At 56.7% G+C, this 26,292-nt stretch overlaps 1 protein-coding gene across 2 annotated transcripts in view; it reads left to right on the plus strand.

Annotated features, from left to right (window-relative positions):
- The first annotated feature begins 1,179 nt into the window (after positions 1 to 1,179).
- The window catches only part of PAX5 (paired box 5), a 132,902-nt gene continuing 107,789 nt past the window's right edge, over positions 1,180 to 26,292 (plus strand). For both annotated transcript variants that reach the window (XM_042787599.1, XM_042787600.1), the window contains exons 1-5: positions 1,180 to 1,369; positions 8,826 to 8,991; positions 13,215 to 13,412; positions 17,339 to 17,403; positions 18,850 to 18,978. In XM_042787599.1, coding sequence (XP_042643533.1) covers positions 1,324 to 1,369; positions 8,826 to 8,991; positions 13,215 to 13,412; positions 17,339 to 17,403; positions 18,850 to 18,978 — 604 coding nt within the window. In that variant the 5' untranslated portion in view covers positions 1,180 to 1,323. The remainder of the gene's footprint in view (positions 1,370 to 8,825; positions 8,992 to 13,214; positions 13,413 to 17,338; positions 17,404 to 18,849; positions 18,979 to 26,292) is intronic.

Raw genomic sequence — 26,292 nt, forward strand, 5'->3', positions numbered from 1 at the left:
GGCTGATGTTTATTTTGTCTTTTGGGAAGGGGAGCGCCGTTTTTTTTTTTTTTTATGTTTTTATTTTTTTTTCTTTCCCCCCCTTCCCCCCCCCTCCCCCCCCTGCCCGAGACGCTTTGCTGAAAAATAAATCCGAGGGCGGCCGAGGCCTCGTGAATTCTCCCCCTTCTCCTCTCGCCTCGCTCACCCGCGCCGCCGAGGCCTGCGGGACGCGGCCGTGGGTCTGCAGTCGCGGCTCGATACCGGCTGCAAGCCGTCGTGCAAAAGGGAGCTTCGGGGGGGGGGGACGGACCCCAAGCAGACACCCCCCCACCCTCCCCCCGCTGCGGAAAAAAAAGCAGCCCAGGCCCCCCCAGCACCTCCATCAGCCCCCCACCCCATCCCCGGGCTCCCCGCCTTTCCCCAAGCGAGGGGCGAAGGGCAGGGCAGCGGGGTGATGCGGGGCGCCGGGGGTCTCCCCGCCGCCCCCCCAGGCACCGGCAGGCAAGTCCCCGTCCCGCCCCCGCGGCGGCCCGGCCCGTCGGGGAGCGCGGCCCCGGGGAGCGGCGTCACCCCCCGGCCCGGGAAGGGGAAGTCGGTTCTGCTGAAAAGTTGGTGACGGGCTGTCGGGGGCAGAGGGGGCCGGGGCCGGTGCTGCTGCCGGGGCCGGCGGAGCGCTCGGGGGGCGGCTGGCTGCGAGCAAACTTTGATTCCTGCTACAACAGATGTCAAGAGTTTTCTTGGGTTTTGGCTGCGTCTGGGGACATCTTGTGATGTTTTAGAGAACAGGACATGATCTCACATGGTGAGGAGCTCTTTAGTTTCTTAATCATTTCACGGTTCCTTCAGAGGCTTTTTTCCACCTAAAACGTTTAGTTTCAGCTCAGTGATCAGCTGCAAAAGCTCGGCGGGGAGCGGAAGAGTTGAATTATTCTAACCTGCAAGAGCCCCTCAAAAACAAAAAAAAAGGAGAGGAAAAAAGAGATAAGAAAAAAAAATATAAAATAAAGAAGAATAAAAAAGAAGAAAAGAAGAGAAAGAAAAAAGAAAATAAAAATAAAAGAAGAAAAAAGAAAAAAAGAAAAGGGAAAAGAAAAGAGAAAGGATATAAAAGAAAAAAGAAAAGGAAAATAAAAGAAAGGAAAATAAAAGAAAAAAAGAAAGAAAAATAAAAGAGAAAAGAGAAAAAAGAAGCAAAACGAAAAAAAGAAAGAAAAAAGAAAGGGAGAAAAGAGAAAACAGAACAAGAAAATAAAAGGAGAAAAAGAAGGAGAAGGAAGGCGATACCAACACGACGTGGAAACTTTTCTGTCTGATCGCTTCCCCAAGTCCCGAAAAGCCGGGATGGAGTTGGAGAAAACCTTCGCGACACCCCGGGCCGGCCGCACAGGTGGGACTCGGGCTGGGGGTCGCGGGGAGCCCGTCACGCGTGGGCCGCGGCGCGAGGCAGAGTCGGGCGCGACTGGGGCCGGCGCTCCGCGGGGCCTTCGGGGCGTCGCGGGGGGCTGCCGAGACCCCCGTGTCCCGCGGAGGGGGTCCCGCGGGGTCCGCGGCCGCCGGGGGTGCGGCGGGGGGGCACGGCCAGCGCCGTCGCGGGGTCCCCGCGGGGAGCGCGGCGGCTTCGTGCGATGCCGAAGCGATCGATGGGGCCTTTTATTAGTTAAATCGCCTGAATAATCGTTTAATCGATACGGAGTTTGATGGCGGCGCGCCGCGCGGCGGGGGGGGGGGGGGGGGGCGGCCGGGGGGGGGGGGAAAGGGGGGAGGCAGCACCGGCGGCTCTGCCCCGGGCACCCATGGCCGCGTCCCCGCGGGGCGTGGGGGGCTTCACCCGCGGTGCCCGGCGGGGCGAGGAGGAGGAGGGGGAAGGCGAAGGGATGAAGGCCCGACGGCTCTGCACCCCCCCCCACGCCCCGGCCGACCCCCCCCGCCCCCTCCGCGGCCCCTCGGTTGCGCCCGGGAGTTTCGAGCTCAACGAAAACTCGCCCGGTGCTCGCCCGCAGCGGCCGCCGCCGGGGCCCCGAGGGCGCGGTCGGTCGGTCGGTCGGTCTGTCTGTCCGTGGGGGGGGGCGCTCAGCGTGGGGTGGGGGGGCCGCGCGGCCGGCAGAGCACAAGCCCCCCCCTCTTCTGCTCCCACCCCCCCATCCCCGCGGGATCCGGTGCTGTCGGCGGAGCGTGGGCGCCGTCCCGGCCTGCCTCGCCGTTTCGGGAGCCTGCAGGAACCCGTCTCCCGTGGACGTGTGTGGGGGGGTGTGGGTGTGTAGCCCCTATTCCTCGGCCCCGGGACACTCCGTGCCCCCCCCCCCCCCGCCGTGTGTGTGGGGGGGAAAGGGGCGGGGGGCGAGGGGGGGGTCCCACGCCCTCCATGTCCGCCCCCCCCACCCCCCACCCCGACACGGTCTCGCGTGGCTGCGGGCCCCCCCCCCCTCCAGCCCCGCCCCCGCCCCCGCATTGGCCCGTCAGCCGACCAATACTCAGCTCCGCCGCCCGCCGGCCAATGCCGGGAGGGGCCCGGCAAGTTAACTTTTGCGATTGGCCGCGGGGCGCTTGAGTGACGGGCCCGGCGACCCCGCCCCGCCCGCTGTCCAGCCGCGCGGTGCTGAAGCCGGCCCCTCCCTCCGCGCCCGCGCAGCTCCGCGGAAGGGCGGGGAGGGTGTTTTTTTTTTTTTTTTTTGTTTTTTTTTTTTTACGGGGAGGGGGAGGGTGGCACCTCCTCCGCGTCCCGCCCCCCCGCCCCCCACGAACACCCCCCGCCGCGGGCCGGCAGCGCTCCGGCCGCACGGCCAGAGCCCGCCAGGCGCCGGGGCCCGAACGGGGAACGGGGCGGGGGGGGTGGGCGTGTGATGGGGGGGGGGGGGTGGTGGTGGTGGGGGGGCGATGGGCTCGCCGAGCCGGCGCCCCAACTCGGACGGTGGGCGCTGACGGGGCGTCCCGTTCCGTGCCCCCCTCAACCCCCCCCCCACCCCCCCCCCCCTTTCCGCGCTTCCCCCGGTCCCGCGGGGGCCGTGGCGAGGTGAGCCCGCCCCCCCCCCTCCCACCCCCCCCTCCTCCCCTCCGCTCCCCGCCCCTCTCGCCCACCTTCCCCCGCCGCCCCGCCCGGCTTCCCCGAGTTGGTCTGCGAGAAAGGCGCGGCGGGGGGGCGGCACAGGCGGAGCGCCCGCCGCCCTCCCCGCGGCACCGAGACCCGGGGACGGGGCGACCGCCCCCCCCCCCCCCCCCCCCCCCTTCCGCTGCCGCGCAGCCGCCGCCGCCCGCCAGCACAAAGAGCCGTCGGGGAGGGAGCGCCGGGCTCCCGGCCCCTCCGCCGCCGCCGAACCGGGAGCCGGCCGCCGGGGGGGGGGGGGGGAACGGTCGGGGGGGGGGCAGAGGCGCAGCCCGCGGCGGCCGCTGCTCAGCCCCCCACCCCCCCACACACAACACCCTCTCCTCCACCACCTCCTCCTCCTCCTCCTCCTCCTCTCCTCCTCTCTCCTCCTCCTCCTCCTCCTCCTCCTCCTCCTCCTCGACGGAGTCACCGGACGTTGCGAGCGGTGCGGGGAGCCGGGCTCGCCCGGCGCTGTCGGATATCGCGACCCCGCTCGGGGCGGGACTCTTCCGGGTTTTGGTTGTTTTTTTTTTGGTTTTTTTTTTTTTTTTTGTGTGCTTTTTGCCTTTTTTTTGTGTGTGTGTGTGTGGTGGTTTTTGTTCTGGCGTGTGGGCATTTTTCTTTTTGTAGTGTTTTTGGGGATTTTTTTTTGTTTTTGTTTTTTTTTTTTTTTTTTTTGGGGGTCCGTCTCCTGCTTTCCCTCCCACCCCCCACCCCAAACCCAAGCGCCGCCGGCGAATCGAGACCCTGCTCGGCGAGGCCGCCCCGGCCCGGACCGCTCCGATGGAAATACACTGTAAGCACGACCCGTTTGCAGCAATGCATAGTAAGTAGGCTGCTAGTTCAACTTCTCTGACACGGCCCTGCGCGGTCGCGGACGGGGCCGCCTCTCCCCGCCCGCCCCGGGGGCGCGGACAAACCGCGGTTGGGGCTGGCGCCGGTCCCGGGGCGCGGGGCTGCTCTACCGCGGACCCCCCAGCCCCGACAGACGCCGAGCCCCTTCGGGAAGGCCGGCAGCGCCGCGGGGATGGTTTTGCCGGTGAACGGACGGCGGGGGGGGATGCTGCGGACAGCGGGCTCATCCCGGGTTTATTTTCACGGAGAGAAAGAGCCGATGGAAATGCGTATTTATATGTTCAGACAGATGTACTCACACGCCCAACTATGTATGTGTATCTCTCTGTAAATATGCACGCACGCTTATGTGTATGTATGTGTGTGTATATATATATATATTTTTATTTTTTTCCCCTAAATCAAATCTCTGGGAAGAAAGCCGCCCGGTATTTCCGACGAACGGAAAAGTTTGCTGTGCGATTTTCTCCCTCTATTTAAAGATTTTGATATTCGTTTAATTAAAAACAACCACATTGAAAAAAAAAAAAAAAAAAAAAAGGCAAACAAATACAAAGGGCACGGAGCGGGGCTGGAGGGGAGGTTTTTTTTTTTTTTTTTTTCCTTTTTAACCATCCAAAGAGAGGCATAACAATTCCTGGGCGAGCTCGGCGCCGGGCAGCGCGGCGGAGGACGGGCGGGCGGCAGAACTGGTTAAGTTAACAGGTCGTGCGCGATGGGCTTTGCCTGAGATTTGTTGTGCTTGAGAGGTCGGGGAAGACTTATCCATTAGCACAGTGTTATGTGAAATGACATCTTCTCTCACGGTGAGTTAAACGCTGCATTACGGCGAGAGATTGCGAGGAAATGTAAGGTAGAACTAATCTCATTTCCTGGTGCACCGCAGCCCTTCAGCTAAAAGAAATTTGTTTGCAAAATAAACCATCCAGCGCCAGGGCTGGAAATCTCCCTTCCTCCGTCTTCCCCTCGGTCGCTGTTTATCTCCCCGCTCCCCTCTCCCGCCGTCGGTCGCACGGATTCGGCGGGGGTTCGGAGCAGGGGTGGCAGCCGGTAACGGGCTTCTGCCGCCCCCGTGAAAACGGACTTTCACTCCCGCGGCAACCTGGCGTTTTAAACCTGCGTTTATTTCTCGCGCGTCATCGAGCCAAATCACGCTTTTTTTTTCTTTCTTTCTTTCTTTCTTTTTTTTTTTTTTTTTTTTTTTTTTTTTCAACGCGAACTTTTAAGGGCGGAAAACCCGCGGTACGGGATGCAGGGAAAGGGGGGGGGTGAGGACACACACAGACGGACGCGGAGCCCCCGCCACCGGAGCGTCCCTCCCCGCCCATCCGCGAGGGGCGAGCGGGACGCGGCGTTCGCGGACTCGCAGCCCACGGAGGACGGGATTCCCGCGTGGGGCTGAACACCCCAGGCAGGAGAAGCCGCGGCGGGTTTCAGCGGCGCCCTCCATCATTTGTAGCCGTGGAAAATCGATACTTTCCTCAGGAATTTCGGGGCAAAACAGAAAAAAAAAAAACAAACCAAACCAAAACAAAACAAAAAACAACCCCCCAGTGCTTTCGCTCTGGCAGCGGTGGGGGAGCCCCCGGGGCCGTTCGGCGCCCAAAGATCTCCGGCTCCGCGGGGCGCGGGGGGGGAGGCGGCCACGGTGAAACGCGGCCGCGGAGGACGGGGGAGCCGGGCAGCGGCGGGGGGAGCGGGGCGGTCCCGAACGGACCCCGCGGATTCCCCGTCTCGCGTGGGCAGAGCTCGGGATCGGCCGCCGCTCGGGGACCCCCCTCCCCCCACCAGCTTCCCCACAGCTCCCCCCTCGCCCCGAAAGCGTCCCGCGGAGGGGGGGGGGGGGGGCCGGGACACACGGGGACTCCGGGCTGCGAAGAGTACGGCACAGCGCACCGGGCCGGGGGTCAGAGCGCTGCGTGTCCTCCCCTCCCGACTCCCGCAGAGCCCCCCACGGCCCGACGGGGCCCCCGCCACCTGCCCACGCCCGCGGAGCGCGGTGGCCGGCGGAGAGGGATCGCGGAGCGGACGGGGAGGGGGACTCGGAGCCCGTGCCGCTTCCCGAGGCGGGGGAGGTTTGGGGAGAGGACCCCCGGCGCGGCGGGAGGGACGGCGGCGGCCCCGGCCTTTGTTCCCCGGCGGCTGCAGGGTCGGATGCTCTCGGCCTGGGCAGGCCCGGGCTGCACCGGCCTCCCGGGGGCTGGGAACTGGCTCCGGGCGGTGAATCAGCCCTTTCCATAAGGAAATACACGTCTTCATGCTTGTTTTCCTTTTCCCTGTTTTTTCTTTTTGTCTCTTTTTCTTTTTCTTTTTCTTTTTCTTTTTCTTTTTCTTTTTCTTTTTCTTTTTCTTTTTCTTTTTCTTTTTCTTTTTCTTTTTCTTTTTCTTTTTCTTTTTCTTTTTCTTTTTCTTTTTCTTTTTCTTTTTCTTTTTCTTTTTCTTTTTCTTTTTCTTTTTCTTTTTCTTTTTCTTCTTTTTCTCATTCCCCTTTCCTTTCCTTTCCTTTCCTTTCCTTTCCTTTCCTTTCCTTTCCTTTCCTTTCCTTTCCTTTCCTTTCCTTTCCTTTCCTTTCCTTTCCTTTCCTTTCCTTTCCTTTCCTTTCCTTTCCTTTCCTTTCCTTTCCTTTCCTTTCCTTTCCTTTCCTTTCCTTTCCTTTCCTTTCCTTTCCTTTCCTTTCCTTTCCTTTCCTTTCCTTTCCTTTCCTTTCCTTTCCTTTCCTTTCCTTTCCTTTCCTTTCCTTTCCTTTCCTTTCCTTTCCTTTCCTTTCCTTTCCTTTCCTTTCCTTTCCTTTCCTTTCCTTTCCTTTCCTTTCCTTTCCTTTCCTTTCCTTTCCTTTCCTTTCCTTTCCTTTCCTTTCCTTTCCTTTCCTTTCCTTTCCTTTCCTTTCCTTTCCTTTCCTTTCCTTTCCTTTCCTTTCCTTTCCTTTCCTTTCCTTTCCTTTCCTTTCCTTTCCTTTCCTTTCCTTTCCTTTCCTTTCCTTTCCTTTCCTTTCCTTTCCTTTCCCTTTCCCTTTCCCTTTCCCTTTCCCTTTCCCTTTCCCTTTCCCTTTCCTCTGTCCTTTTTCCCTTCCTTCCCTCTCTCTTCTAACTACTTCTCTCCTTCCCTTCCTTCCCTCTCTCTTTTAACTCCTTCTCTCTTTCCCTTCCTTCCTTCCTCCCCTTCACTTTCCCCCTCTTCCCCTTTCCCTTTCCCTTTCCCTTTCCCTTTCCCTTTCCCTTTCCCTTTCCCTTTCCCTTTCCCTTTCCCTTTCCCTTTCCCTTTCCCTTTCCCTTTCCCTTTCCCTTTCCCATTTTCCCTTTCCCTTTCCCCTTTCCCCTTTTCCCTTTCCCCTTTTCCCTTTCCCTCTCCCTCCTTCCATCCTCACCCCCTCCCTTCCCTCTCCCTCCTTCCATCCTCACCCCCTCCCTTCCCTCTCCCTTTCCCCGACCTCCGCCGCAGAATCTCGCTGCTCCTCCTGAACGCGCCGCGCGTGATTCCGGACAATTAAAGCCGCTAATAGGCGAGAAGCCCGTGGCCTCGTTCGCCTCCGCCATCGAGCTGTCCCGGCGCCGCCGCGGCTCCCGGGCAGCCCCGGCACCGCGGGGGTCCGCTCCCCGCACCCCGGGGCGGCGGGGGGGACACGGGAGCCCCGGACGGCTCGGCCGCTGGCGGAGGTCTGCCTCTCGCAAAGGCAGAGGCAGCGCCGGACACTTGTCTGCTGGCCACAGGCTTTAGCGGGCACAGCGTTCACGTGGATTCGTTATGACGGTTTTGGAAGGTGTTTGCAAAGTTTGACAGCAGTTTATCGGGGGTGAAGTGACCAGGTTTAAATAAAATTATCTCTCTGCATTTTCTTTTTTTTTTTTTTTTTTTTTTTTTTTTTTTTTTTAAAACACACCGAGGCATTTGGCATGCCAGTTTATTCAGTACCATTCAAGCCCTGTGCAAGGAGATTTTCTGTATTATTTTTGTTCCAGATTTGGCATCCCTACTGCCCCTATTGCTTGTTTTCAACTTCTCTACTCCTCTGTAATCTAAGTAGTTTGGATGATTAACAACACGGGAGTTAATTATGTTTCCTCACTTGGTATATGGGATTATTATGTGTTATTATGGGTTTTACACAGTTTCACTACTATCTACCCAAGTGGGTCCCATTTCCCACCAGATATATGATTCACCTTGCCAAAGGTGAACAGTGCAAATCTGCTCGAAAAGGAATAATATACTGGGCTTGCCTGAGTGTTCATGTTTCATTTGTGGGATCATAATACCTGCCAAGACTGCTGTAAATTGTAAGAGCAGAAATCACGCTCTTTTTTTTTTTTTTTTTTTTTTTTCCTCTTGATTAAGTCAAGGCATCTGGAAAAAAAAAAAAAAAAACAAAACAAAAAAGCCACGTATTTCATTTGAGGTCTCTCCTTCTGTGCTTGGACATAAATAGTGTGTGGGCTGAGCGATCACCCAGCCTTATTTTCGGCTGGCTTCCTAGCTGGAGGCTCACGAGCATCCTCTCCTCCACGGGGCAGCACCAGGCCTGGCCACAGAGTTTGCAGCCGGGCGATTGCGGCTGCTGGCTTCGGGCGGAGGGTGGCCCGCGCTTGGGGAGCCGGGCATCGCTCCCTGCTTTCCCCATGGGGCCCGATCTGCCTCCGGGAAGGAGGGTGCCCCCCCCCGGGCCCCCCCTGCACCCCCCCGGCGAGTGGCATTACGGCAGCGCAGGCAGCGTGGCCGGCTCCGCGCTTCGGGTCCCGCGGCGCGGGGGGAAAAGGGGCTGGAGGCTGCAGGGATGCTGGGGAGGGGGATGCCCAGCGCCTGGGGAGCGCTGGGGCTTGGGGGTGGGGGGGCGCCTGCCCTGCAGAAACGTCCCGAACTCTCACACAGCTCTTCTTCTCCCGCCCTCCCCCCCCTCCCCGGTGTGTTTCAGGACATGGAGGCGTGAATCAGCTGGGGGGTGTTTTCGTGAACGGCCGCCCCCTCCCAGATGTCGTTCGCCAAAGGATCGTGGAGCTCGCCCACCAAGGGGTCCGGCCGTGTGACATCTCCCGGCAGCTCCGCGTCAGCCACGGCTGCGTCAGCAAAATACTTGGCAGGTAAAAGGGGGTGGGGGGTTGGGGGGTGGGGGGAGTGGGGGCTGGGCGAGGGGGGCCGGCGAATCCTTCTGTGTCCGTCAAAAAGTGCCAACGCCGGTCCCTGAACTGAAGGCTGCGAACAAATGGAGGGCAGTGAAAACCTCGGGAAATCATCCCGGTGAGCGCAGGGAGGTCCTGACCGCTCAGGGGTTTATATGCCCGATGCGGGAAGAAGGCGGCCAGTCTTCCCGTGTCTGCTTTGCCCCTTTCACAGTTTCTTGTGGGTAATTCTAACGCAAAGCGCAAAATGCCATGTGGGGGGGTTGGTATTTGCTGTCTATGTGGCACATATCCTGCCCCCGCCTCTTCTGAACAAGTAGAGAAATCAGGGAGTCATCTTCAGTGGAGTGGAAAGGAAAAAAGAAGTTGTGGAAGTTACTCGTTTTGTTTTCTGAAGACCACTCTCTTTTAGCAATAATATCACTATGTATTGCATCGATATTGCTGTGTGTTTATTCACACTGGCTATTCTGCAATCTGTCCCACTGCTTAATTCAACGTCTTTTTCTTCTCTTGTGCTGGAATACATTCTTAATGAATGCACAGAGTACCACAAGTAACTACTAACCCTCTTAATTTTGGCTGTTCTGGGAGTAGCCCTCTGTTCAGGATGGAGCTGTTCAAACCGCTGTGAGAGCAAGAAATTAAACTCCGAATTCCTATCATTTTCTGATTTTGTTTTAAAATTTGACATACATTCAGGTCAAAAATACCACCCTTGCTTCTTTGTATCTTGTGAACAAAGCTGAACGTAATTTGTGTGAAGTATAGTGTTAGAATGGTTTTGGACCTCAGGCATTCTGAGGTACCTGGGCAACTTATATTAAAGAAAACACTTTTTTTTTTTTTTTTTTTAGAAGTGGTAATCTGGAAAAGTTAATGACTGAACTCTTTACTAAACTTTCACAGTTAACTTCATGGTTTAGAATTCTACTGTTACTATTTTTATTATCTTTTTCTTTTCCAATTTTTAACCGATTCACTTTCCTGGGCACGACGTAGCTGCAGAGGCTGTTGAGGCAAATTTTTTTTCGGTGGTATACGCAGGAGAGCTGCTCGGATTAGCATCATTTGCGGTCTGTCAGTGTCCATTTCAGCGTTCAGATTCAGACTGACTCGGCACGGTCTCGGGCCCCCGGTTTGGCATCCCCGGGGGACACCCCTTTCCCCGCAGCCCCCCGTGACCCGTGCTCCCCGTCGGCGGTGAGCAGCGTGTCCGTGGCCCCGCACGGCGCGTGGGGCACGCTCAGCATCCCTCCTCTTTCTCTCACACCCTCGCGGCAGGGAGACGCATTCCCACGCGAGCTGTAGGGTTGGGGGTGGCGATGCCTTTACTATTTTGGGGAGGGAAGCTTCGCACGGGCAGCGCCTGAGCCCTGCCTGCCCGCCGCGGGCTGTTTCCCGCGGTTATTGCTTCGCACCTGCTGCTGGCACGGCTCCCGCTCCCCGCCCGGCTGGCGCGGTTCGGCTGGTGATGCTCTCCGCTGCGGCAGATCTGCCTCCAATTCCCACCAGGGCCAGCGCAGCTAAAACACGGGCAGTTTACTTACCTGCCAGGCCAATCTCCCAACGGTGTTACTTTTGATAGTTTGGATAGGTTTAACATTAGATATATTTGTACTGCCGAGCTAGGAGTGAGGCTCTAGAGCTTTGTCATTAAAGTTGTCAACAATAAATTGGAATTTCATAGCTCATTATTTTCATAACAAATAATTACAGTGGGTAAAATGTCACTGTAATTGCGGCTCCGCGTGTGCGCTTTTTCATGTGCGTGTGTGAAAAGCAGGAATCTGGATGATAAATCCTTACAGCTGGAATATTCGTGGTCAGAATTTTTCAGACCTTGATGCATCCTTAGAAAACACCCAGAGGCAGGGAAGCGGCAGCGGCGCTGCGAGAGAAAGTCTCCCCCCCCTCGCTTGGAGGGGGTGCCGCAGGGGTGCCCACTCTTCACCTGCATCGGCAGCTGGATGGGAGCAGAGGGCCCGGACCCGATGTGCGTGAAATGCAGCTGTCCGCTGCCATCCTGGCCTTGGGAATGGGGCTGTGCAGCCCGCGGGCCCTCCACCTGCGGGTTCAACGCTGGGGCGAAGGGCGGGGGGAGATGTCCCCCCGTCACGGCGAGCTCTCCCCGGGAAAAGAGGGTCTGGGGCTGATCCTGCGCCCCCCGGGTCGGCCGCGGGGTCTGTGCGGCCGCGGGCCCCCGAGCTGGTGCAGCGCACCGTGTCACGGTGCAGCGGGGCACCCTTGGAGAAGGACACAAAGGAGCGTTCCTAAAACCCCTCGTTTTGACCGGAACTAAGAGAATTGAGACTTTTTGTTTGGTGGCATTCACGGTATTGTTTGGCTTCCTTCAACACCCTCCCCGTGGGAGAGGTGGCGGCGGCGAACATTTTGGGGCCAGGGATGCAAGGTTTTAGTAGGTTTCTGATCCATGTTTGTCATGATTTTGCCATGTCCTCAGGAAGCAGAGGAGGAGCTGAATTGTACCCCCCCTGCCCATAAAGCTTGCTACTAGGCTGCGTTTAGGGACACGGGGAGGGGTTAATCCATCCCTGACACTTGACACTTTACAGTACTAATATTGCTTAAATGGCTGATGGGGACTGATAGATCTGAGTCCACATCTGCATCCAGAACATCTGAAAACATGTACAAACAACACAGTGTCAGTCTCTTTAAAGGAATTTTAGGCCCTGCACTCCGAGCTCTCCCAGAAAGATTGAAAACCCGTAGCCTGGCAGAAATTTGATGAACATGGTTGCGTGTTACAGTGAGACAGACTTCGGCTGCGCAACCTGTTTGTGTTCTGCTCACGCTGGAAAGATTGGGGAATTAATTTTTTTTTTTTTTTTTTTTCATATAATGGGTATGTCAAGTAGCTGCAGAGAAAATATATTAATAAGCAGTCTTATGCTCTTACTTGGGAGTCTTTCCTGAGCTCCCTACTAGAAATATGGGCACAGAGCACTGAGTGGACATGTTTAAGCTGCTGAGAGCCTGCAGCTCAGAGGGCGTCTGGTTGAGAGGCTGACGACGTCGCGGTCTGCTCTGCACAGAAAGGGTGAGCTGGATCAGGGAGGTTGGGGCGGTTGTTGCAGGTAGGCACGGGGAGGGGGGTTATTTTTCGCCTGGGCCTGAGAAGAGTCGCAAGATGCCGAGAAGTGCGTGGCCGGGAGAGTGCCCCGTGCCGTGTGTGACAGCTCAGCGCAGGGGAGCACGATCTTGTTCCCCGTTCCCCTTCCAGCCCTCGGTGGAAAAGGAAACGGCTTCTGCTCTTAGCGTTCCAGGCTTCGAGTGCGGAAAGAGGAGAGTTGTGGGGCCGGGGATCTTGGCTGTGATGCGCTGTCGCGATGCTGCCACAAGCAGCTGCTCTTTGTGCAGTTTACGCGTGGGGCAATCTGGCAGGTTTCTGTCGGTTTGGGGAGCCGGCCCTCCGCCTGCCCCGGCGTGGCCTCAGCGGAGCTGCTGGTGTGGGTGAAGGTGCTGCACCCGAGGGAGGGCCGCAGGGCTGGTCACAGAAAACAACCCCCGCATCAGCTGGACCCCCTCCAGAGCGTGGGCAGATCCCTTTTCCTTGAAATTTACAACTGAAACTACTAAAAACATAACGTTAGAAAAAATGCATTTTGAAAAATATTAACTATTAAAACCATAATAGGCACATTAACACCATGAAATAGGAAGAAGATATGCCAGCATATTTATGCCAGAGTTACAAATAAAACACAATACCTAGCCTTCATTTCACTATGAAATGGTAACAAGCCGTAGATATTAATGACAGAGAATTTCTGTAGAAGCAGTAATTTGCTACAAAAGAGTCCACCGCAAAAAGTGGTCGTTGGTGTGATTTGTTTCTATTATTGCCGGCACCACTGATTAATAACACACATTTTCAGTTAATTTTGGATCCTGGCATGCCCTTTAATCTTGCATTGTTTCTTTTGTCTTGCTATTACGGAAAAATATATATTGTATCCCGAGGCCCAATTCCAATTACTATAAGTTAATCTATTAGGTGATAAAGCACTACATAGGCAGAAAATGTGTATGTGAAAGTGAAGATGTATCTCAGGATTTGCTGGGGTTTGGTTACCTTGAAATTATGTTCTCTATAAATCTCAAAGCATGTTCTCTGTCTATTTGTGATAACCAAAGCTTTGTTTTGGATGTTGTCCCAGGTATTACGAAACCGGGAGTATTAAGCCTGGAGTGATTGGAGGATCAAAACCAAAGGTCGCCACACCCAAAGTCGTTGAAAAAATTGCAGAGTACAAACGCCAAAATCCCACCATGTTTGCCTGGGAGATCAGGGATAGACTCCTCGCTGAGCGAGTGTGTGACAACGACACCGTGCCCAGCGTCAGTTCCATTAACAGGTAAAGATCTGTCCGGTCCTGGGGAGGGATGGTCCTCGGGAGATCCGCCACCGAATCCCCGTTTGTTGGTCGGACCGGGTGTCTCGTGCTGCTTGCCTGCGTTTCCCTGCGGCGTTCGGGGCTGGGGAGCAGCCGGGGGGCTCACCTCGGCGGCTGGGGCGTCACAGGCGGTGCATGTTTTTCCTCGCAGCGGGCAGGTTCTGCTGCTGGCCTTTGCCTCTCTCCCGCCCTTTCCCCGCTCGGCGAGTCGCCGTCCTCGCTGGTGATGCGTTCGCTCCGAATGAGCCCTGGGTTCTGCGTGACGGGGTGGGGGACCAGTGGGACATGCATCCCCCCAGGGGGAGCTCAGGCTGTTGAATGGGGCAGCAGTCATCTGGGGAAAGTGGGGGGCTCGGCTGCCTGGAGGAGGGGACCCAGGGCACGGGTCTAAGGTGCCAGTTCTGCTCTCCTGACGCCTGCTCAGCCTTGCTGGAGTTGGCCCAGAACCGCGCTGACTGCTGGCTGCTCCCGCCAGCCTGCCCATCGCCGGGGGAATTCGGTCAGTAGTGCCTCAGCCGCCTGCCTGCTACACGGACGCGCTTAAACGGCCTCAAATTCCTTTTGTAAAAAGGCAGGAGCATCCCATTCGGAGCCTCACGTGCAGGAGTTTGGCCACGGCCTCGCTGGGCAGGACTGGGCGCTCAGAGGGGCCTGGAGCTGTAATAGCCCATTGCCACCTCCGTGACACCCTCTGTGCTCACCCGCTTCCTTCTGAGTCGAAGGGTGCCTAAAGCAGGTGCTGAAAACAGCCCGGTGGAATGCTCTGTGATGTCCCCAGCCCTGCCAGATGGATAATCAGGGATTAATACTCGGAAGGCAGAGTGCTTGGGCAGCCTCATGCACACGCACTGCCCTGGCAAGCAGAGTCCTTTCGTTTTCTCTCAGGGGTACACCCTGTGCCGGGCTTTGACCTCACCATGCCAGTGAGATGGTTTTCACTTGTGCGATTGCATGCAAATTCTTTGAAGGCAGCTAGCTATAAAGTCCCATCTGTGTCCATGGACGTGAAATAAATTGATGCAATATTCTTTTATTGGCTATCCCAACCTGATTTGCATTCATGGAGTTGCCGCTTGAGTAGCCGGAGTGGCTTCCCCAGCGTTAGTGGAGAGTGGTGCCTCTGCCTGGCCCAGCCGAACGTTGAGTCATACCTTCGTGTGTTTAAAAGAAAAATGGGGCAGTTCACATGCAGGCTGTGCTGCTGCCTGGCAGCTCCACACTCCCTGGGGCTCCAGAGTGGCATTCAGTGGCCCTACGGACACGGCATTTTCAGTTTTAAAAAGGATTTGAGAAATAATATAGACACCAGGAAGACTGAAGGAAAACATCACTCTGACTGACCTCAGGTTACTAAGGGCAAACTCTGCTTCCGTAAAAGTCAGCTTGAGCCCTGCCACGTGAGAAGCACTGCTGCTGCGAGCAGCCCTGGGTTTGTGTAGTAGGGCTTCAAGCATCCCCCAAAAAGCTATGAAAAAGGCACTCCTAGTTATATGAAAAAGAGACATTAAGTAGCTTCCAGTCATGTTTCGAGACAATTTTCATATTCTACCTCTTGCTGCGTACTTGTGTGTTCCCATACTGATAATGTCCACACACTCACTGCCATTGCATCAGAAACCTGTTTCACCATCTGGCACCAAAGTTTTTGGCCGGAAGTCTCGTTCTTTCTCATCTGCTTGCAACTGTGGCTGAGGTCTTTTCCTTTCCTTAGAGGTGTGAAATCCCCTTTTGAAAACACACGCAATCTTTTTCAGTCGGTCTGTTTACCCAGAGAATTGGTTTTGCCACCCTAGGAGCACATCCTGAAAACCCAGACCGCACTGCCAGGACGAGAAGACTGGATTTGACACCCAAACCCTTGGGTTCAGTACCAAATCCTCCCAGTCCCACGTTGTAGTCTGCGGGATTTATCCCTGTGTTTAAAATCACGTGTATGTCTCAAGGCTTCGCTGGTGGGGATGTTGCACGCCGAGGATGCAGACCCCCGCTCTGGGGGCACGATGTCCTTATTCACCCTATTCTGAGGCGCAGGTCAGGGGTTGCCTTGTCGCTGCAGACCCGAGCCCCTTGGAAATCTGTTTTCCATCCAGCTACTGGGAGGGTGAAGCCGAGCAGTTGCCTCCTGCACTGGGGAGGACGGGGCCACTGCGCTGCTCCCCCTGCCCCCGGCAGATTGAGGGGACCCCTGGGGCTGAGCTGTTCCCTCCTGGGGAGCCGCAGGGATGGACTGTGCTCAGCACACCCCCACTGCTGGGGGTGCCTTGTAGCAGATGAATTTGAGCTGCTGCCCCTGTATACGAGTGAATAATAACTATTATTATTAATTAATAACATTAATTAATATTAATATTAGGCCGCTCTTCCGCAGCAGGAGCAGCTCTGTGTGATTAAGCCTTAATTAATCATTGCGATTAGTTTTGCTCAAATAATCTGAGAGCTGCCCAGATGCTTTGAAGTGCTCGAGCCCTCCGTCCCTCCGGCGATGAAGATGTTCATGTGTCAGGCGGCCCCGGACACCTTTCCCTCGCCACGGCGGTGAGGAGGTGTTGTGCGGGGGGGGGTGTGTGTGATTTCCCCTCTTGCTCACGCAGGGTCCCAGGTCTCTGGTTCCCCCCACCAAAGCTGCTTGCACAGCTCCCTTTGGCCCCTGGCAGGGGAATTTGCTGCCCGGGGAGGGGCGGGGGACACAGCTACCAAAGATGTTTGACACCCAGCGTCTTTGCTGCGGGGCTGGCAGCCGAAAACTGGTTTGTGAACCACCCTATTCCCCGCCAGCCTCCGTCAGATTCGGCAGAGGTTTGGGAGGGGAAGGGGATGGCAGCGTGCCCGCTGCTGGGGTGGGACTGGGCGTCACTGGTGGTGGCTCCTGTGCCGGCTGACGGGGTGGCTTTCAAGCGAGCAAGTGCTGCTTGCTCCCGTGAATGCCTCCCCACGCCAGCTCTGTCCCACGCCTCCCCGCTTCCCCGTTCACGGTGGGCAGAAGCGGGAGGAGGGTTTGCCCGGCAAAGAGGGGAGAAGCCGGGCGGGGAGGTGTGCGGGGAGCGAGCAGCCTGACTCCTCCCAGCCCGTCCTCGTGCTGCTGCCGTCGGTGGCACAGCTCTGTTGTCTCTGGAGGCGATTCAGACCCTGTCTTTTCTTTTCTTTTCTTTTTTTTTTTCTTTTTTTTTTTTTTTTTCTGTCCACCCTGCATCGGCAGGTGAGCACTTGCTAGAGCCCCTCCCCAGCTCTTAGGGGCTGCCCTCTGTCCTGCAACACAACACATGCCTTCCATTTTTTCTGCATCTCTGAATTTCTCCTGGTGATCGTAACTCAGAGCAGAGGCTGTCCCCAGCAGTGACAATGTAGTTATTCAGCTTTTAAGATTAGCGTTTAATCCAACACATTTTTTGTTCTAATATTAATTTGGCTAAGCAGGTCCTTCTCCGAGGTGTCTGAGTTATTTCACTGTGCGAGTACAGAGCCCGGGGTGGCTTTTAGGGACAGATTTGCAAATGTGTCCCAGCACCCAAGGGTGCAGATCACAGCCTTACAGGGCGTCTGGACTCAGAAGTGTCCAGCTCCCTGAGGAGGGGGTGCTGGGCCCAGCGGGTGCCCAAATACCAATGGATGTCTCGTTCCTGGGCTGGGAGGGTGCAGTCCTCAAAGGCATCGAAGCAGCAAATGCTGAGGAGCGTGCAGGAGTCGGTCACCCAAATGTCCCCAATGGCAAAAACATGGTCCTGGGTCCACTCACCAAACTTGGGTCTTTTGGTGGATGATGAGGGGATAATGCGCAGAAAGGCATTTTTGTACTGGTGTGGGTGTCCTGAACTGAAAAAGCAGTGTCTGATGCTTCCTGCAATTGCATGCTTGATGCTCCGTAGTCATTTCTTTTCGACTGCACGCAGGATCATACGGACGAAGGTGCAGCAGCCACCCAATCAGCAGGTCCCAGCCTCCAGTCACAGCATAGGTAAGGAAAACTTTTTTTTTTTTTTTAAATATTAAAAAAAATAGCATAATGGATTACAAATATTCTAAAGAACTTTTAATCATTCTTATGGACAGATAATTCTGCATAAAACACTTCAGCACACGTGCTAATGCGCCTTCTTTGTCATTCTCCAAGGGCTGAACATAGTAAATGAATTTTATAAATACTGCTAAAAGGTTTTGAATTTTACTGATTATTATGATAAATAGCTTTCACCATGAGACAGAAAATTGAAATCTAAACCAAAAAACCCCCACTAATGGGGGTCTATAGAATGTCAGATAATTAAAGTAATAAATCAAGAAAGGGATACTTATTCATAACATTTTCTGCATCATTAGTCAGTAAGTAGTTTTGAATGTGTTTTTTTCATCTATCAACCATCCCTTCCATAATTCTTTGTGCACTCGCAGTCTTGAGTGAAGAGGTAGCAAAACTTTCCAAAACTTTAATTCAGCCGCAGCCCAGCGGCGCTGCACCCCGAGGCAGGCGATGCTGGTTGGGGGGGGGGGATCCCTGGAGGGGTGGCATGGGTGGCGAGGGCCCCTCAGCCCCTCGCCAGGCTGTGGGTGTCATTCCGGGGTGGGGGGATCTGCCCTTTCGTGCCAGGGCAGGGATGGAGGGGCTCGGGGGCTGCTTTCTCTTTGCCCTTGTTCCGTGAAAGCGGCCGGGGCATGGGTCAGCCCCTGCTCCACGGGCTGAAGGGAGGCGGGATGGGGGTCCTGGTTCCTCTCTGCCTCTACCCTGTCTCCTGTGGAAGGGGGGACATGCTTTGTGCCCCCGCCCTTGGCAAGGGTGGGCTGGCACCGTGGGGCACGGAGCGTGGGCGCAGAGCTGCATCGACTCTTCGGGCTCGTCGGAGAAGTCACGCCGCAGCCCCGTGCCCTGAGCTTTTCTCTCCGGGAAATGCCAAAACAACCTCAGAGGAGGAAAAGCATCCCTCGTTTTGCTACAGTGGCGTAAGGGCCACCTCTCCTTGAGGAAAACGAGAGCAGAGGAGAGAAATCTTCTTTCCCAGAGCTTGGGGTTGATAGAGGCAGCAGGGATTCCCAACACAGGTTTGCTCAGTGTGGGCTGTGGATGGGGGGTCTTCAGCATGGTCCACGCTCAGGGACTGCACAGTGCTTTTTGGGGATGTGCCGATATCTCCGGTCTGGTGTGGGCTGTGATGAAAGACCCCCTCTGCCCCACCCCGCCTTGTCTGGGCGCAGCCAGCACCCTTTCCTGAGGGATCTGTTAAACCAAAGTGGATTTAATTGGTATTTTGGGGGTCCTTGGTGCTTTTCAGCCATGTGGACCACAACTGGCCGCCCCTGGGTGAGCCTGGCTGTCTGGTGTGGGGGGGAATCTTCGCTGGCTGGTGGTTTTTGGGTGGGCTGGTGCCTATGTTGTCCTCCCCAGTGACCGCCTGGCCTTGCCTTGCAGCCTCCACGGGGTCTGTGACCCAGGTGTCCTCCGTCAGCACCGACTCGGCCGGCTCGTCCTACTCCATCAGCGGGATCCTGGGAATCGCCTCCCCCGGCACCGAGAGCAACAAGCGCAAGAGGGATGAAGGTAGAGGGAGCTGTTTTTTGGTGGTGGTGGGAGGGGTAGGGTGGATTGCGGGGGGGTGTGCGCACCGATGCGCGGCCGGGAGGGGTGGGATGGGATGGGGACGGGGCGGGTGCTGCACGCCGGTGATGGGATGGAGCTGCGGGTGGGGTTTGGTCCTGCTTTGGCAGGTCGAGCCGGGGTCTTCGGGAGTGACCCAGTTTCCAGAGGCAGGACCCCATCGAGGAGCAGGGGCTTGTCTGGGTGTCTCAGGAAGCACTGGGGGTCTGTCACAGTTTCTAACCAAACCTTCCTCCTGACCGGGGCGCATTTCCCTCCAGCCTGTGAAAAGGGGAAGTGTCACCGTTGTGCTGAATCTGTGGCCACCTGAAATACCGGAGAGGCAACCCCATCCACAAAGAGACAGAAAATTAATGTCAGAGCTGTGTCTCTGCAGGTCCCTCTGTGCTGGGCAGGGTTGATGGGTCTGGGCGGCGTGGGAGCGAACAGGGTCTGGTTGGTGCTGGGTGTTGACAGCGCTCCTCAGATCCACTGCAGGTCCTGTTTCATTCTGCGTCCTGGGCATTTTCCTAATGAAAACGCTGCTTTGGAGAGAAGGGTGCCAGGGAAGAGAAGGGAAATTCTGTGTTGGTGTCTTACAAACATGCCTTTAATCTAGAGCATCCCTTTCATTTAGTAAGAGCTTGCAGAGAGGAGCTGAGGCCAAGACGGTGGACGCGTTTGCGGTAGTGGAGGGGACACCAGAGCCTTAGCGGGGATGCTGCAGCTGTGGGGGTCACCTGGAGGAGGGGTGCCCCTCCGTCCCCACCGCTGCCCGGCCCCACATGGGATGCAGTGGGCAGAAGCCGTAGCGACATTAACCAAACCCCCGGGGGGACCCCGGCTAAAATTGGGCGAGCAGAGCGGCACCCGAGCTGCACAAACAGGGTCAGGGCTCTGCGGGTGCAGCGGTGGGGATGCACGGACAGGTCGCTTGGTTTGCTGACACGGCGGGGGGGGGTGGAACCTGCAGGAGGTTTGTGGGGCTGATTTCAGGCACGATGGTGCGATGGCGAGGGTATGAAATGCCCTGTCCTCAGGTACTCGCTGAATATGCCGTTGTTAGTTAACTCTGCGATCATGACTCTAATATTTTTTTTTCCAAGTCAAGGCCACAAGGGTGTAGATAAACCTATGCATTAAAGCAGGTAGGGTGGAGATTTTGTATTTTTATCAGCCAGGTCAGGAGAGAGGTTGTCTGTGTTGAAACCACACGGCTCTGTCACAGCCCTGTCCTGAAGCACCGCTTCTTGGGTGCCTGCAGTTACAAAAGACTCTGGTTTAATTGTAGAAAAAAACAACTGAATGTTTCCTTGGAAGGATCAGAAGCAGAGCTGAGAAATTCCCCATCTTTTGCCAGCTCACATTTAGAAGAGAGCACGTGATTTCGAAAACAACCCCCACCGTTTTTGGCAGGATGAGTCATGATTTTCGAGCACATAAGCCGGACAGTAATGCTGTCCTCAGCAGACCGTCTAAACTGCCTTTATAACAGGCTCAGGGCTGCGGATTTGGAGAGGCATAAACAGCTACTCCAGTGTCTTTGTTTGAGGGGGTCCCCGGGAGTGTCCGTAACGCCCCCCCGTCCTGCTCGGCGCGAGGTCCCTCTGCACGGGTGGGCGCGGGGTGCCCACGGAGGTGTCCCACGGAGGCTCCGCGCTGCCGGGGACAGGGAGGCGAGCCACGTGTGCTCCCCTCTTCGCACGAGGAAGAGAAGCGTGCCGCCTAATTACGGCCTGTATCGTGATGCAGATGCACAAGGGGGCAGAGTTAACTTTACCATCTCCTGACGTCGGAGAGCGGGAGAGAGGCCACGGTCTCGGCGGCTGCTGTGCCTCCCTGCCTGCATCTCCCGGGCCCCCGGGGCTGTGCCGTGCCTGGCCGGTGGTCCCGGCTCCCCTCGGCCGGGCAGCCAGGTAGGGTGGACTTGCCCCTCCGGCTCCCGGCTGCATCGAGCGCTCGCCGTGATTCATTACCCGGTTTTGTTCTCCTCACTCTTGACATTTTTTTAGCAGATGTCACCAGTCTTTAACCCAGTGGGGAGCTTGCTGGGTAGCAACAGGGGCAAACCAAATCAGACAGTCTTTATTGGTTTATATAGCTGAAGGTGTCATTTTTTTTTCCCTGTTGTAACACGGACTTGGAGCAGATGTGCCTTCGTGGGGGACCGGCTGCTTTCACTGGTGGTTAAAGGACATGCTACTGGAGAGTGACACGCGAAGTGGGCTGCTCTGTAACGAGGCAGAGACGGCCAGCCGCCGCCGCGGAGGCTTTGCTGTTGCGGCTGCGGGTGGGCTCCTCCGAGCCGTGTGGCTGCACGCTCCCCACGCCGGGCAGGTTGGGGGGAAGCCGTAGAGGCGCAGGAGGGTGTCAGGGATGTGCAGAATGGTCTTGCTGAGCCGCCTGCTAGTTCATGGGGCGCCTTGATGGGAAGCCGAAGGCGGGCGGCGGGACCCTGAGTCAGAGTCCAGTGGTCCCGTCTGGCAGCAGCGCAGGGACTGGTTTCTCCGCCCTGCTCACAGCCAGTTGGGTGGCTGGTGACGCTCCCGTGGTGGACACCTGGCAGGGTCTGCGTTTTGGGGAGTGCTGAGCGTCGCCCCTGCCTGGAAGTTGAAGCTTTCTGAAGTGGCATTAAATAACCCTCAACGAGCAGGGAAAGGGAGCTGTGCCACCTGGGAGATGCTGTGCAGGTTTTGGGGACGAGGGAGGTTGCTGGGCTGCGAGTGGGCTGGAGGAGGATCTGAGGATCCTGTGAAAGGATGGGGGAGGAAGGGCCGAAGCACGGCAGGGCAGAACCCACCCCTCACCCCGCTCTCCCCCAGCCCTGGTTTCCATCCTGCCTGCTGCAGGCAGCCAGCAGAAGAGCTCGAGCCCAGCAGCAATGCTCCTGGCACGTTCGTGCCGCCCCGGCTCCCAAAGCAGGCACCTTCACCAGAGGTGGGGGGGATGCGGCTGCCGTCGCCTCGCGAGCTGGTCCTGTCTTTGCAGGAGAGCAACATCTCTCCCTCAAAGCAAGGCAAAGCCCAGGGCTCCTGCTTCCAGGAGAGCCCTGCGCTCTGTGGGAGGCACGCTGGGTCCACTGCTCCTCTCTAAGCACGTTCACCTCCCCGGAGAGAGGGGCGTGAGACGGGGTGATGCTGGCTGCCCCAGGGACGAGCTCGGTGGGGGAGAACCTGCTTGCAGAGCCCTCTGCTTGCCAGTCTGTGGAGAGCTGGAGCTGCTCGGTCATGGCATGGCCTGTCTGTACACGAGTTTTGCCGTTGGCACGGGTGGCTGCTGTTTGTGCCCTGCCCCAGCTGGCAGTCGCTGTCAGGGCCAGTTCCCGTACCCTCGCAGGGAGATGTGGCCAGTTCCCAGTGGTGTCATGAACAGGGGTTGGAAGGGTTAGGTGAATCTCTGTTCTCATGGCTCTTCCTTGCTTTGCACAAATTGCAAACCCCTTCCCCACGTGGGAACGATGGCCGTGGGAGCAAATGGTGTTGGGGAGCTGCATGCCTAGTTGTGAGTCCCCTACCAGCCACCTGATTCTGCACCCTTCGACATTTACGTGCTTTTGGCCACTTGGCCAGTCCAAGCCCCACAGCCTGACGGATGCAGAAGTATCCTCATGCCCTCACTTCTGACACAGGAACAGGCAGAAATCTCTGATACCGGCGGGTAGCAGGGGCAGTCTGTGAACATGAGCAGCAGCCAAGCGGGGCTGAAATCTGTTTGCATCCCGTAAGTGCAGGACGCCCGTTCTGTCACTGACACTACATCTGTGCTGCTAAACTGGAGACGGCTGGCGCGCAGGCACAGACTTCGGCTGGCCCACCCTGCTATGGTTAGCACCGCCCCAGCATGATTTTGGTGCGTGCGAGCTGGCATCCTCCCAGCCCGTGTCTGCTAACGCAGGGGCTGGCGCAGGGCGGGCATCACTCTGCCGCTTGGCTCGGGTGAAGCCGCGGTGGCACGGTGGGGGGGGGGGTAGGGACACAGGCTGCCCTAGACCCGACGGCCTGTTTTCGGCCCTCGTGTCGGCGCAGATGGTTAGAGCAAAAGGCGACGTGCAGCGATGAGCATCCTACCGCAAACGGTCGGCCCAGCCCTGGCCCCTGCCAGGAAACGCCGTCGGAAGCAAATCGGGCAGGATGCCCTCAAGAAAGCAGCGCGCGGGAGGCGAGTGTCTGCTACACACTCACCCCTTCTGGCTGCAGATGAGGTTTGGCAGATTTAAATACCTGCACCGAGCAGCTGCACAGACCATATTTCAAATTCACTGGTATAGAGTCTTCTCAGCGACAGGGGCATTTGGGGAATTGAAACCAGCATAGCAGGAGACCTTCGGTTGTACAAGTTGTTTTGTTTCCATTCTCGCCACCCATAACCCTGCGTTGCTGTCAGCATCTGGCGTGGTGATGTAGGTGCTTGTGCTTTGTTTTCTTGGCTGAGCTCTTTGAACAGTGCCTTGACTTTAAACAGAATGCTGGTATATTTAAAGGTGTTTGGGGGACGGCCTTGGACAGGCCTCCAAGAGGGGCAGGGATGCTAATGAGAGTGAGGGGAGACCAGGGGTGGGTGCAGGCCGGTGGCTTATGGTGCAGTCGCCGTGTTTTGCACCGACAGACGCGGACACGAGCTCGCCGTGTCGGTGACACGTCTTGTGGGGGGAGAGAGACCGGGGAAAGCAAAGCAAGCATGTCTAAACATGAGGGAGGACCAACAACACAGCCGCTGCTTCTGCGTTTTGTGTCTTTCCTCCGCTCCGGGCCCATGAACTACGTTTTCCCAGCGGGGTGGAAGTGAGCGGCTAGGCTGACGGCTGGGCAGAGGCGCACGGGGCTGTGGGCACCAGTGCTGCGGGGGCTGCCTGGCAGCAACCTCGAAAGGGACCCCAGCACTGAGTAGGCGCTGCCAGTCTTATCTCTTCACCTGGCTGAGGGACAGCGCGGCTTCCAGGGCGCCTCTGCTCTAGGAGGTTGCTGGGAGAGCTTGTGAGGCATTTCTCACCTTTGGTTCCGCTCCACTTCTTTAGTCGCTGAACACCAGAACCGCAGCTGGTGCCCGGCGTCCGCAGCTCTGTCCCCTCCCAGGGTCTGTCCCCCGTCGCCTGCAGCTCATTCACGCTGCACACTGAGTGGTGCCCGGGGGCATCCTGCCACTCTGCCGTCTTGCGCTGGAGACAAGCGCCTGCCCGTTCTGCCCTCCTGGTCCCCACTGTCCTGCCCGTGCCCTGCATCCGTCCTGCCAGCCCGGAGCTCCCGGCCTCGGGGATGTCCTGCCTGGGATCCAGCCCCGGGCGCTGAGAGCTGCTGTGCTGACCCGCGGCTCGCCTGGAGGGGATATAAGGAGAGCCCTGCCAGCCACGGGGGCTAGCTGCGAGCGTGTAAACCCCCATGTTCCGGCCACGGCTTTCCAAGCCTCCATAAATGCAAAGCAGATCTCATTGTAGCTTCCCCGGCAATAGAAGACCTTTGTTCTGCTGCCCTTGAGGGCTGGGATGTGGGGCTTCTCTGGCCACCCACGGGCCACTCTTCCTGGCAGCCAGTGCTGGTGGAGGACATGGGTCCTGGCTTTGTGGGTGCTCTCAGGGTGCTGCTCGTCCCGGGGTGCCTCTGGTGAGATACTGCTCTGGTGTAAAACCCCCCTCTCCTCTCCTGAGTAGGGATTGGGGTCTCCGTTCACTCCAGGTGTCCGGAATAGGTTTAGGTGCTTTTGGGCTGGTGGGGGACTGAGCGTCCCCGTCAGGGAGGACTCGGTGAATGAGGGGTCACAGCACTGCTGGGGACTGTGGGGCGTTGGGCGGTCACTGGCGTGGGAGGTGAAGGAGCCCACAGACGTGTTTGCGCTGCTTGTCCACGCTCCGGGGCATCGTCACGAGGAAAACACGAATTGCAGCCAGTGGGTGACGGAGTCCAGTGCCGAAATTAACCACTGGTGAGGTCCCATGTCGGCAGAAGTCCCTGTGACTCCTCTCACCCCAGATAAGGATCTGAGCTTGACAGTATGTGGTGGGGATGGATACTGTCCTCTCCAGCTCTTCCTTTGGGTCTTCTGCGCTGTACAAGTGATGTGGAAAGGACTGAAGCCTTTGGGGATCTGAACCACAAGTGGTCAAAACTAGAAAGACTGTGAGGGGAAAAAAGCAGAAGTTTACAGAGAATAAAAAAAAAAAAAAAAATCAACCGCCAATGGAAACTTGGAATGTTTTGATGGCAAAGCGGCAAACTGTAATTCTGAGCAGTGATGAGTGGGGAAGGGGAGCAGGGTGGGAGGGGGGTGGCCGTGCCCCCGGGCTGCAGCACGCTGCGGGGAGCGTGCCGGCACGGGGGGATGCGGGCGCAGACCCAGAAACCAGAAACCAGAGTCTGCGCAGTGCGGGCGGTCGGGTGAGACAGGTGGAGTCATCCAAGTCCACGCAGAGGTTAAAGGGAGAGAAACTCCCTCCAGAGTCCCAGGGAAGTTCTGGAGTTTAATGATTTCTAGGCCCACATCAGCAGTGCTTGCTCACTGGAGATAACTCTTTACTCCCGGGGATAACTCCAATGACTATAATGAGATGAAGCCTTTGAAGAGAATCAAGTTCCGCAGGGTCAGCAAGAACTGATTTGAATTTCTCCTGCTGATACAGGTTGTCTTTTGCGTTCAGGGATCCTTTCCCGGTGTTGCAGAGTGGGATGAGCTGTTTGTCCCTTCTGTTTGTTAGCTCCTCGAAAGAGATGTTTTTCCCTCACCGCATGGACACTGAAGTCATCCTTTTAGAGTTTGATCCGGAGGGTGCTTCCTCCATTGCAGTGACGGCTTCATCTGTGCTATATCCGATGCAATCTGTGACTCAGTGGAGGTTTTAATTTTGGTTTTTTTTTTTTTTTTTTTTTTAATTTTCTGGAAAGCTTTTTTCCCTGAGTCCTTGGATATAATTTTCCACAACACCAGGGCTTTTGTTTTGTTTCACTTTTTGCATTTACCTCTTGTGCACCTTACACGGGGCGTTCTGAATGTGCCAAAGTATCTGCGGCCTCAGGCCACACTGGCGGTTTGACACCAGCAGTGATGGTGTCGGCCGCGGATCATGGTGGGCATCTGGAGCAGGAGCTCGTCTCCCCCAGGGTGTGAGACTAAAAACCTTGGGTGTTTCCGAGAGCCGCCCTCCATCCGTGGAGTGTTTGGTGCTGAGCCAGTCATCCTGGAAGTTAATACACAGAGCTCAGCTGGCACAGGATTTCTCTTAGAGAGAGAGTATTTTGATGTTCCTCATGATATTCTAGGGAAAAAAAGAATAAACGTGGGTCAGTTCAG

Source organism: Tyto alba, unplaced genomic scaffold (genome assembly GCF_018691265.1).
Source record: "Tyto alba isolate M040663 unplaced genomic scaffold, T.alba_DEE_v4.0 Super-Scaffold_13, whole genome shotgun sequence".
Classification (NCBI taxonomy): domain Eukaryota; kingdom Metazoa; phylum Chordata; class Aves; order Strigiformes; family Tytonidae; genus Tyto; species Tyto alba.